This window comes from Schistocerca gregaria, chromosome X (assembly GCF_023897955.1).
Source record: "Schistocerca gregaria isolate iqSchGreg1 chromosome X, iqSchGreg1.2, whole genome shotgun sequence".
Classification (NCBI taxonomy): domain Eukaryota; kingdom Metazoa; phylum Arthropoda; class Insecta; order Orthoptera; family Acrididae; genus Schistocerca; species Schistocerca gregaria.
Window position 1 is genome coordinate 589820554 of NC_064931.1, and position 12877 is coordinate 589833430.

The window sequence follows — 12877 nt, forward strand, 5'->3', positions numbered from 1 at the left end:
AGTTGAAGCAGAATTGAATCGCCGGTAAAAATATTCGATGAGCTATTTGAAAGCATCTAGGCGTATAACTCACGCCCAGGAAAGCTCGCAGTCAAACTCAGTTTCAATCTCGCTAGACATATTATTTATATTTATTGCTAAGATCACCCCTCCCTCCACTGTACGCGCAATAATCTAACCTGTCTTTATACGTTCCACGCCCCAGAATTTTCGGAACTTACCACTTCGTGTTTCATCCATCTGAGATTCGAGTCCAGTTTGGGCGCAGCATCTTTCTGGCGGAGTAAGTCATTTGCGTTTCACTTGAGTGCACCGTTTCAAACCAAAAGTAAATATCGTAGTCGCCATGACTACCCATTTATCTGTTTATCCATTTACCCGTTTACCATTACATCTGCATGATTTTATTACTTCTTCATTTTCGGCTTAAATACTGTACCCTGCACCCTCGATAATACATCATCAAATAATCTAAAAAATGGAACAAACAATTTAAATGTTTAACTGTTTACCCATGAATCCCTAGAAGCCGACACCCCAAATACCTGATACCTACAGTATCTGACACATCACAGCATGTGCTAGCAAATTGTACGAAGTTCCCAGAACAACTCTGATGTATAAAAGTTTTGGAAAATACCGCGTTCAAAGACAGTAGTTTCCACTTTGTGACAGCATGATTTACCATTTTCATCATAACTGAAAAACTTTTTGTATTGCAAGATAATGACAGCATGCGTTCACTAAAATGATGGACTGACTTTGAAAGCATACCACTAATTCACTATGGAGGCCAAAGAAGAAGGAAGATTACCATTCGTGGACGTCATGGTCGAATGAAGAGCGGATGGCACTCTGGGCCATGGGTTGTTGTTGTTGTTGTTGTCTTCAGTCCTGAGACTGGTTTGATGCAGCTCTCCATGCTACTCTATCCTGTGCAAGCTGCTTCATCTCCCAATACCTACTGCAACCTACATCCTTCTGAATCTGCTTAGTGTACTCATCTCTCGGTCTCCCTCTGCGATTTTTACCCTCCACGCTGCCCTCCAATGCTAAATTTGTGATCCCTTGATGCCTCAAAACATGTCCTACCAACCGATCCCTTCTTCTAGTCAAGTTGTGCCACAATCTTCTCTTCTCTCCAATCCTATTCAATACCTCCTCATTAGTTATGTGATCTACCCATCTGATCTTCAGCATTCTTCTGTAGCACCACATTTCAAAAGCTTCTATTCTCTTCTTGTCGGGTATACAGGAAGAAATAACACACCGACCTGTATTTGCATGTGGATAGCTGCCACCACCCTGCGCAGAGGAATGGGGTGCTAAAAACACTGGTGCACAGGGCGCGCACCATCTCTGACGCACAGAGTCTGCCCCATGAGCTGGAACGCCTCAAAACTATATTCCGGAAAACGGGTACTCAGAATGGCAGATCAGATGCGCTCTCCACCGCACCTCTGCAGTACAGCGTGTGGTGACGTAAGAAGTCACGGAGGAAGCGATAGCCACTGCCTATATAACATATACTAGCGCACTATAGGGGAAAATAGGACGAATATTGAGGAAACACCGAATAGGAACTGTCTCTTACCCATCCAATAAAACACGAGCACTTTTGGGAAGTATGAAAGACGATCTCGGTTTGCGAAAGGCCGTCATATACCAGATTTCGTGTCAATGTAGGAAGATTTATATTGGACAGACAGTGCACTCCATCCAAGATCCTTGCCGAGAACATCAGAGACACACTCGACTTAGGTACCCCAACAAGTCGGCGGTCGCAGAACACTGTCCGAAAATCACGAAATGGACTACCAACATACCAGGGTCTTGGCACAGACATCTAAATACTGCGACAGAGTCGTTATAGAGGCTATCGAAATTCGTACCAGGGACGGACTCATCAACCGAGATTGCCACTATAACCTCAGCAAGACATTGGAACCAGCACTGAGTCTAACTAACAAGACGCTCAGCGAATAAAGCGAACGGGTGACCAGGGTGGACGAGGCAATTACACCGACGCCACTACAGACGCAGACGCCAGCGTCTCAGCAGCCGCCGACGAGCGGCCGAGGGCACTGACCGCGGATAGAATGCCTCGCAGGGGGAGGGTATTTAAGACGGCCGCCAGCCCTCAGGAGCTCAGTCCGTCATCGCACCTGACGATGGCGACATGTCTGATCGGCGAAATATTGTGCCCGTTGAACACTATGGACCGGCAGTACACCCGTGAACTCTTCGAGCAAGACATGACTTGTCAGTAAAAGCAAATCGCTCACTCAGCGAGTTCGGTCCTGCCAATGTCTTCCTACCTGCCTGCCATGTGACGTATGACAAGTATAATAGAATAATTAAAATTATTATGCCTTACATCATCTGTGGTAAAGAAACTGAACTTTGCACATATGCAAGTGCTGCTCTACGTAGTTCCTACATAAATACTTCTGAATATGGCACAAAAATTATAGAGTTCGTCTACTTTTGAACACTCTGTAAAGCAATTTGAAGTACTGTAAGTTACATTCTTTACATCAATCTTACGGCAAATACGGTACAAAAACATTTATAACCTTTGGATCTCTTTGTGCATGTTGTAAATTGCTTTTAAATGCTGCAAGTTACAACCGTTACGTATTTTTTAAAAATATTTCTGGATATTGTGCAAAAAATAATTCCGAGTGTTTGGATACTTTTGAGTACAGTCATGATGCATACATTGTGACTCTTTACGTACTTTTTAGATAAATCCTTTTGAATATGAAGGAAAAGAAACCAGAGCGTTTGAATACTTCTGAAGATGGTCGAAATGGCAACACTGTGATTCGTTTTTTAATTTTAATGGCCACAGGAATACTAAGCTGTGACTGTCTGTCTTATTTTAATTATTCACTGTGACTGGCTGGGGAGCGGAGGGTTGAGGAGGATAGTAGTGAGGGGAGGGTGCCATCATTACGTTCTGTATTCAAGGTCGTCGCCCCTACCTCCTGATATTTTTCGATGTCATAATTAAAATATTTTGATGAGGTTCGCTAGGTAATTAATAGGTACACTGGCTGTAAAGATGAAAATAATCTTTAGCACTCCCTTCTGAATTTCTCTTTTCAACGTACATGAATTGCTTCTCCAACAAAAGCAAGGGACATAAAATTGTGGTTTCTCTTTTCGTCGACGAAGGGACATAATTTCAAGGATGGGGCAGGAATTTGACGTGATCTTGCGACAGGAGTGACCCAAGCTTTCACCTTTAGTGAATTAGCGAATCACGGAAATTCTGAATCTGAATAGCTGGCTGTGGATTTGATACCAGCTGCTCTCGAATGTCACTAAGACATTATAAACACTGTAATGCATCGCTCGGTGCGTTTCCCAGCACCTGCAATATATCTCTATATACCTTCTCTGACAAAGTACTATTGCCATTTTTCATTTACTTCATATATTTCAAAAGATGGTTCCTTCCTCATTTGTGGTTTTTAAAGTACTTTCCATATTCCCAAACAGAACTTGTGACTAAACTCCTGTTTGGAAGTATTTTCCAGATTCCTCACAGTTTCAGTCTTCACTGTTAGCAACGAATGCTTTAGCCACGTTTCACTTGCCCTTCACTATTTTCTTTGGTCGGAAAAGAATGTTCTGTAACCTTAAGAAAAAATCTATGTAGCAAATACGCTGATAAACGAAAACATTATGACGACCTGTGTAACAGCATGTTGGTCCGCCTTTGGAACGCAATACAGCAGCGAATCTCCGTGGCATAGATTCGACAAGTCCTTAGTAGGTTTTCTCAAGCCACTGTAGCACCATCCCGACCTTGCCAGACGGAGAGTTATCCTGCTGGAATGTGCCACCGTCGTCGGGGAAGACATGAAGCATGAAAAGACGTAGATGGTTCGGAATAATGCCTTAGATTACTACCACAGGTCCCGTGGCAGCCCAGGTGAATATCCCCCATATCATAACATTACCGCCAACAATGTGTGCTGAAGGATGTCCTCAGAAATACTTTCACCTGTACCAGCATTCTACTTTGGTGTCAGATCTGCCACAGATCTGTCTGTGATGAGGCGTGGACGTCAAACGCTTTGCCGGTTCCATCGTCCTTCAAACACTTTCCATCGATGCTCACGAAAGTCCGTATCGTCGCTAGAATGATTCTCTTGTCGTCATTTTCCACCTATATGCTTTTCTTCGTCACATGCCCTCAGCATCACCACACGGGATTAATTCTCACAGTGGACAGTGCCGTAATCTTGTCTCTCATGAATGTAAGTGATTGGATCATCTCTCGTCGTAAGACATTTTTGCCGGCCGATGTGGCCGAGCGGTTCAAGCGCTTCAGTCTGGAACCGCGCAGCCGCTACGGTCGCAGGTTCGAATCGTGCCTCGGGCATGGATGTGTGTGATGTCCTTAGGGTAGTTAGGTTTAAGTAGTTCTAAGTTCTAGGGGACTGATGACCTCAAAAGTTAAGCCCCATAGTGCTCAGAGCCATTTGAACCATTTCGTAAGACGTTTTCCAGAGATTCTCTGGAAAATGCTCAAATATCTTTATATTCCATTCTGTGGTTGACATTCCCATTTTGATGTGCGCTGCCTCTGTGGTTGTGCATGCAAATTTGTATATTGTTTATATTCATTTTCAGACCACCTATTCCAGCACATCCAGTTTATTTCTGTATACGGCAGGAAATTCATAATGAATGTGTCGAACTACCCAAATAAAAGACAGACGCTCATTAGTTACTTGTGTTTTTTTGATTTCAGCTCCGGAGGCTCCTGAAGCTGTTATAACAGGAAACTCGTGGGCCATGATATGCTGGAACGTTCCAAAAACTGGTTCTCCACTGGGCTATTTTGTCAACCTGAAATCACTTACTGAACAAGACGGCAATTACACTGAGAAGAGCTACAACTTCACTGTTAGAGAGACGGCGAAGAACAGAAGCAGATCGTGTGCGGCGTTCCCGGGGCTGCAGACGTCGGCCGACTACGAATTCACTGTGACCGCCTGGAACGACGAGGAGACCGGCATCACCAGCGCCCCTGTCACCTTCAACACTCGAGTCAACCGTAAGTCTACAAAACGCCTTCTGTTATACCTAAAATTATAACATTTAACTATCTGAGCCCCCCGAACACATTCCTATTAATATTGTACGTAAATCGTCATTAACATTTAAATTTCATTAGCGAGGATAAAGATGTCAGCAGTCATGCATAAACATTGCACCCTGAGACGATTTACCTTATTGGATGGTTACGGTATCACCAACTTTGTGTGCAGTTCAGTAGATTGCGAATGACGCCAAATGTCCACTTTCCTATATTTACATTTTTTCCGCACGTTCCTGAAATACAGCGCTGAAGGCCACCGTATAATAAACGGTAATCGACTATGATTATCCTAAATCGTAACTGCGGATGGTTAACCTTAACGGTCCAAAAGAATCGAACGGTCAGCAGCTAAGATAACATCAAAGTTTAAATGCAGGGACTCCTAGACGGGAATCCAATAGTACAGCCTTACATTACTTAGACATTTAGACGATATGGGAGCAGCAGACCCAACACAATATCGCTGTTACGGGGCTAGACACACTTTAAGGACGTCACTGATGCACAGAACACCGAAATCCTGTAAAACTGAGAACTAAGTCATTTTTCCAACTGTTTTGAGGTAATCATACTATGCAGTTATGGTGCATACTGCAACACGAAGGCCCTATTTGTAAACAACGAATTACTCAGGCCTGTGATAATTCTGCATAATCGAGAGGAGGTGTGTTGTGGCTGAATAAAGTCTTTTGACCTCCCTATACATGTCAGTAGGATAAGACCACTATTATAAACTACCTGGAAACCAAAGGCACACTCCAAACAGTTCGTGACCCCTTAGAACGATGGGACGTTCCAGAACATGGTCATTCGACAAATAACATCCAAGCTTGATCTGATGATCATTCAGGGTAATTTAGAACGAGTACAAAATATTTTCGCTCATTATGAACCCATTTGTTGTTAGTGGTGAAGATTTTAATGTTACAGTCTTCTCCCCTCCGAAAGGACAATGATCAGCAACTGATTAGCAGAGGGTGGTTTACCTTCCAATAAAGACTTATATAAGGGAACCTCACGTAAAACTCGATTCTTACAAATGCCATTTTCCTCAGATATCCAGCTCTGACACCTATCGGTGTTGATCTCAAAGGCATTTAGTTGCACACATTTTGTGGTACATTTTACGATACAGTCGGCTTCGTAAAATAAAAGTTATTCTTCGCTGCCGAGGAACAGACTTAATATTCGGATCCTTGATCTTACATTTCCGTCAGAATCGCATCCTCTGTATCACGGAGACAGAGTTTATGATCGATTTTCAGTTGTAAATATAAATTGTGCAGTAATGCAAAAATTTAATTAGTAGTCAGGTCATGGCGTTGCTATTGCTCTAGAGAGTAGCTTTTCACAACCCATATACATGAAATATTAACATTTTATGATAATCAAAACATATGTTGTTGGAACTATTGAGTTGGGGGATCTTGATTGGCAAGGTGTAAACTGTAGTTTGATTGAGCGATCAGTAGGACTGAGACACCAGCTCGATTTCAGGAAGGGTGTAGAAGGAAAAGGCCTGTGTACGTTTAAAAAATCATGATATTTGCCTTAAATAATTCAGTGAAGGCACAGAAAAAGTAAATCGACGTGACCGGAAGGTAAATTGATCTCCAATCTCATCGAATGCGAATACAGCGTTGAATAACTACCCCACATCGCCGGGTTCTAATTTTCTAGTTCTACAAATGGATGTTATTACATCAGGCAAAATAGCGAAAACGTTTGGAGTTTGACGCTCGAAATTCACGCACGATCAGGACATCAGGTGTTGTATGTCAATTACTCTTTTTTGGCTAAATACATTACTGGCCATTAAAATTGCTACACCAAGAATAAATGCAGATGGTAAACGGGTATTCATTGGACAAATATATTATACCAGAACTGGCATGTGATTACATTTTCACGCAAATTGGTTGCATAGATCCTGAGAAATCAGTACCCAGAACAAACACCTCCGGCCGTAATGATGGCCTTGATACGCCTGGGCATTGAGTCAAACAGAGCTTGGATGGCGTGTACAGGTACAGCTGCCCATGCAACTTCAACACGATACCACAGTTCATCAAGAGTAGGGACTGGCGTATTGTGACGAGCCAGTTGCTCGGCCATCATTGACCAGACGTTTTTAATTGGTGAGAGATCTGGAGAATGTGCTGGCCAGGGCAGCAGTCGAACATTTTCTGTATCCAGAAAGGCCTGTACAGGACCTGCAACATGCGGTCGTGCATTATCCTGCTGAAACGTAGGGTTTCGCAGGGATCGAATGGAGGGTAGCGCCACAGGTCGTAACACATCTGAAATGTACCGTCCACTGTTCAAAGTGCTGACAATGCGAACAAGAGGTGACCGAGACGTGTAACCAATGGCACCCCATAGCATCACGCCGGGTGATACGCCAGTATGGTGATGACGAATATACGCTTCCAATGTGCGTTCACCGCGATGTCGCCAAACACGGATGCGACCAACATGATGCTGTAAACATAATCTGGGTCCATCCCAAAAACCGACGTTTTGGCATTCGTACACCCAGCTGCATCGTTGAGTACACTATCACAGGCGCTCCTGTCTGTGATGCAGCGTCGATGGTTACCGCAGCCGTGGTCTCCGAGCTGATAAACCATTATGCTGCAAACGTCGTCGAACTGTTCGTGCAGATGGTTGTTGTCTGTTGACTCGGGGATCGAGACGTGGCTGCACGATGCGTTACAGCTATGCGGATAAGATGCCTCTCATCTCGACTGCTAGTGATACGAGGCCGTTGGGATCCAGCACGGCGTTCCGTATTACCCTCCTGAACCCACTGATTCTATAATCTGCTAACAGTCATTGGATCTCGACCAACGCGAGCAGCAATGTCACGATACGATAAACCGCGATCGCAATAGGCTACAATCCGACCTTCATGAAAGTCGGAAACTTGATGGTACGCATTTCTGCTCCTTACACGAGGCATCACAACAACGTTTCACCAGGCAACGCCCGTAAACTGCTGTTTGTGTATGAGAAATCGGTTGGAAACTTTCCTCATGTCAGCACGTTGTAGGTGTCACCACCGGAGCCATCCTTGTGTAAATGCTGTGAAAAGCTAATCATTTTCATGTCACAGCATCTTCTTCCTGTTAGCTAAATTTCGCGTCTGTAGCACATCATCTCCGTGGTGTAGCAATTTTAATGGCCAGTAGTGTACGAACTGGCTATTCTGATTAAGCCACCATACCAATTGTATGCATTAGTGACTCGGTTATGTAGGTGCGTTCTCGACTATAAGTTGGGTGGTTGTGAGGAAAGTAGTCATTACGTTGTTGGCTGCCGATGAAAACTATGCGTGATTGACGTAGTGGTTAGTGCATCGTAGTATTATTGTTTGGAGCGCCAATAACAGTCGTACATGAAATGTATTCGCAGTTGCGAATATGGACAACCATCAGGTGTGTAATGGAATGACGACAATGAAAATTAATGCAGGACAGGAACTCGAAGCAGGCTATCCGAGCACGACTCACCGCCAGATCGAAACTTTCATTTGTCGTCAAAAATGTGTCTACCATCTGGACACGTAGATTTATTATTTGTGTTCCCGTACTGGAGAGATTTCGAATACATTTCATGTCTTTCGTAACAACTGTAGTCGCCGCAGTGCGTGTTCCTCTCGACATGCAAGTATGTCTAAAGAAACGTTGCATCGAAATTCAGAATGACACAGGCTCTGTAATATTAAAATAGCCGTCACCTGAGCGTTTCTGATATGCAATGAACTTGGAGCAGATAGTTGTATTTAGTGACTCTGAATCCTATTTACCACTGCCGCTCCCAAGCTCAGATGAAAAAGGAGGAGGGTTAGAGGGTGGACCAACAACACCCCCACCACCACCACCCACCTCTATGAAAAAGAAACTGGTTAAAGAAAAAAGCAAATGGAACAACCGAACGATTCAAAAACGTTGGCGGAACCGTGTATGTGAATGCATTCTCTGGATTTAGCACTGGAACTTGGAATGTAAGGTCACTCATGTCTCGGGGAATGAAGTAGCTTGGGGAAATACTTGGTAAATGTCAGTGCCTAGTGACAGCAATCCAAGAAACAACACTTCCTCAGGGAGTTGTGTTGACTGGGAATACCCTTATGCTCTTCAATAGCAACGGTCTTAGTCAACCATGGACTTGGGGAATTGGATTTGTTATCCACAATGCTATTGGCTGTCAATAAATGGTCTCTAGTAAATGATCCCATCTGATGGATGATTTTAAACGCTAAATCTTATATGATCTGCTTGGTCAATTGTCATTCTCCATCAGAGGATGCTGACGAAGAAACAAAGACCAATTTCCACCTTGAGCTGGAGAATGTAGTAAACGGACTAACATGACATTCAGTTCATTTGGTAATAGGAGACTTCAATTCCCAAGTGAGAAGAGCAGTACTTTCCAAAAATTTCCAAAAATTGGTCCTGATAGTGGCCACGAAACAAGCAAAAGGAACGTTATCAGACTGATCAACTTCGCCGAAACATGAAGAATGGCCATTAGAAGCACGTGATTCCCCCGCAGAGTATTACATACGGTAACCTGGATATGCCCAGCTGGAAGTACAATGAGCCAGATCGACCATGTTCTAGTTGACGGCGGACGTCATGGAAGTGTCAAGTATGTACGAACATTCCGTGAGGCAGATCACTTTTGGTGGTACTCAAACTACGTCTGAACTGGCTACCAAATGGTGATATAATGCTGACAAGGATAAATTGAGAGTTGCTGAAGTGAGACAGAGCTATCAAGATAACGTTGCAGAACAACTCACAACATCGAAGGACCATAACAACGTGGAAGGTGTGTGCTTGGCGTTACGAAATACAGTTTTAGTGAGTGCGATTGAAGAGATTGTTTGGAATCCAAAACGCAGAAGTACCCCCTGGTTCGATGAAGAATATTAAGAATCCATACAGACCAGGTCATCGATCATGGGGCGAGGAGTAATATAGATCAGCTCATAAGGAAGATGAAACGGGAACACCTGAAAAGTCTGTTCACAGCAGTCGAAGAATCAAAGTCGTCACGCTCTTTTTTTCAGGCCTCAAGATTTTCCTGGGGCGTGTACCGACAAATACATTGGTTCTGACGTAAGAGACTGATGAAGTGGTTCCACCATTAGAGCAGGCAATAAAGCTTTAATCACACAATTTTAGAAAAGAACACATGGAAGGCAAGCCACAGCTAGTAACAGACTCTAATCTTTATCACTTGATATTTATTTTATACGTGACATGCCGGTTTTAATGTTCTACTTCTGATGAAGACAATCATAATAGTGTCTAAACTAGGTCAAAAGACTTAATTTTTGCGACAGAGGGCTGTTATTGTTTTTGTTTTACTTTGTAAACGGTCGCTGGCCATGCAGCCATGTTTAAAACTTTAAAACTTTCACTACTTGATCCAGCCAGATGGAAAACTATGTCCCATACTGGTACCCAACGCAATACGAATGATGTCAGACTGAGTGCCTCAGGATTTGCATTGTTGTTACTGTTAGTGTAATGACTTGCCCGCACCGGTGCGGCGGCGTATGGTTGAAACACAACGATCAGTGTGCATTACAGTTGCAAACACTGAACATGGGCCTGGACAAGGTGAGCAGGGCTTTACTCGTAAAACTGTTTCATCAAAACAACAGCATAAATGCTGCTGCTCTTTGCAGGTATCGTTGAACTAAAGGAATACGGAGAGGTCCTCTTTCTGTACCAGGGTTGAAAAATAAGATTCGAAATTTCGTTAACTGGCGATTTTCGAATTGTTCGTGTGATAGGCCGAAGGCCAATTGCGCCACAAATAGTTGAAGAAGTTACTGCTGCCATCGCTGAGATTGCTCGACGCAATATACGATCTTCAAGCAGTGCACGAGCTGTGTCGCAACAGCTGAACATTCCATGGTCCACCGTTCGAAAAGTGCTGCTCACAGCTGACTGGTCGAATGTACATCTGTTGTTTTCATTTGTTAGTTCAAGTTGCCACCGTAGTCACTGCACTGACGCCTCTCACGAGACAGGGATAAAATCAGCCTCGGAAATTTTGAGGCGGACGGGGTATTACGTGTTAGCATTTATCTTTCGTACGTGATGAGCATTTGCTGATGCAAATTTTCACATTTTTATTTACCCTTCCAAATACTCTCGTCGTCTTCAGAGTGTTACCTTTATACAGGGTGCCCTAAAACACCCCTTAAAAACTTATAGGACGTATAGAGGGGACTGAGTAGATAATAATTTGAACCGGAACCCATGTCCGTGGCAACGCAACCACTTTTACAAGTAATTTACCATATAACTTACCAGACGGTGCTGGGAGCAACCTCCACTGCACACACTATTGCTCGTGTACTCGTTGACTTTTTCAACGTGATGCAGTACGGCCTGTTCTAATCGGGGTGTCCGGTGTCTCCTTGGAGCACCGCAGTCACAACTGTTGGTGAACCTATCCCTTTTTCGAAGCCGTCGTGTAATTGTGGCGAAAAGGGTATGTGATGGAGCCGGACGTTGTAGATAACGATCTTGAGAAAGGTGATGGGTTGCTCTTCCATTACCGTGAACGTTACCATACAGAAAGATCATGTCGGTGTATTATATAACCGTGAGCTCAGGCATCCTGCTGTAATATTCACAGGCACGTGAATGAGGCTCGAACCAGGTCAGAGAGGTAGCATAGACAAATGATTTCAGCTCATCCGTCGTAAGCACCCCCATCATCACTACCCCGTTACTTACTCACCTAGCAAAGATGTTTTCAAACACCTGTGCCATGGAAACGGTACGGTACGTTCCAATTCAAAATATCGTCTACTCAGTTGCCTCTTCAACTCCTAGATGATTTTAAGAGGATTTTAGAGCACTCTACATATGTCTGTTATGAGCTGTAAATGAAGAATCATCAAAAATAAACCTAGACGTGTGTAGATAGTTGTCTAAAAACTTAATGAGGCCGACAGCATTATTTAGCCAATCGTCCTTGTGAATAATCAGCCGGATCTGACATATTTACACCTCCCACCGGATAATGCCCCACGCATCACACTAAACCAGAAGGTAAAAAAATTTTTAGGTTTGTTTTCATTGCCATCTTCCGCAGCAGCTGTTAAAATCAGTTAATACTGCTTTCTCCGTCTTAAGATTGCTGCAATTTAATTTAAGACAATTTTATACCAGACGCGTTCCGGTTTTATTTATAGACCATTTTCTGTGGTTATTCTGCAAACTGGGGTCAATACATTTGTATAGTTTTTGTTATTTTAGTTTAAAAACAGCATTTTGTTTATAAAGTTGGTGTGCGAGCCGGCTGAATTACAGAATTACGTTATTGCTTTTCCATCTGAAGGATAGTCAAGAGAAGATAGCTCAACTGGCCGTTTTAATAACTTTACTTGTCTTGACATTTCTTTTATTCTTCATGAGTCTTACTCATTTCGTCTTTCCGTCATATTCAAAGGCAGTGCTATGACAGTCATATATATACATTATCATGTCAGCATTCTCGAGCACGAGACAAATGCAAACACGCCTGGCAGTGTTGGTGGATGAGGAGAGCCGGTCGGAGTGGCCGAGCGGCTCTAGGCGCTACAGTCTGGAACCGCGCGACCGCTACGGTCGCAGGTTCGAATCCTGCCTCGGGCATGGATGTGCGTGATGTCCTTAGGTTAGTTGGGTTTAAGTAGTTCTAAGTTCTAGGGGATTGATGACCTTAGAAGTTAAGTCCCATAGTGCT

General features: G+C 43.5%; 1 protein-coding gene across 2 annotated transcripts in view; it reads left to right on the forward strand.

Moving 5' to 3' along the window:
- LOC126299061 (uncharacterized) overlaps positions 1 to 12877 on the forward strand; it is a 1316522-nt gene that overhangs the window by 949985 nt on the left and 353660 nt on the right. For both annotated transcript variants that reach the window (XM_049990731.1, XM_049990732.1), the window contains one exon: positions 4769 to 5074. In XM_049990731.1, coding sequence (XP_049846688.1) covers positions 4769 to 5074 — 306 coding nt within the window. The remainder of the gene's footprint in view (positions 1 to 4768; positions 5075 to 12877) is intronic.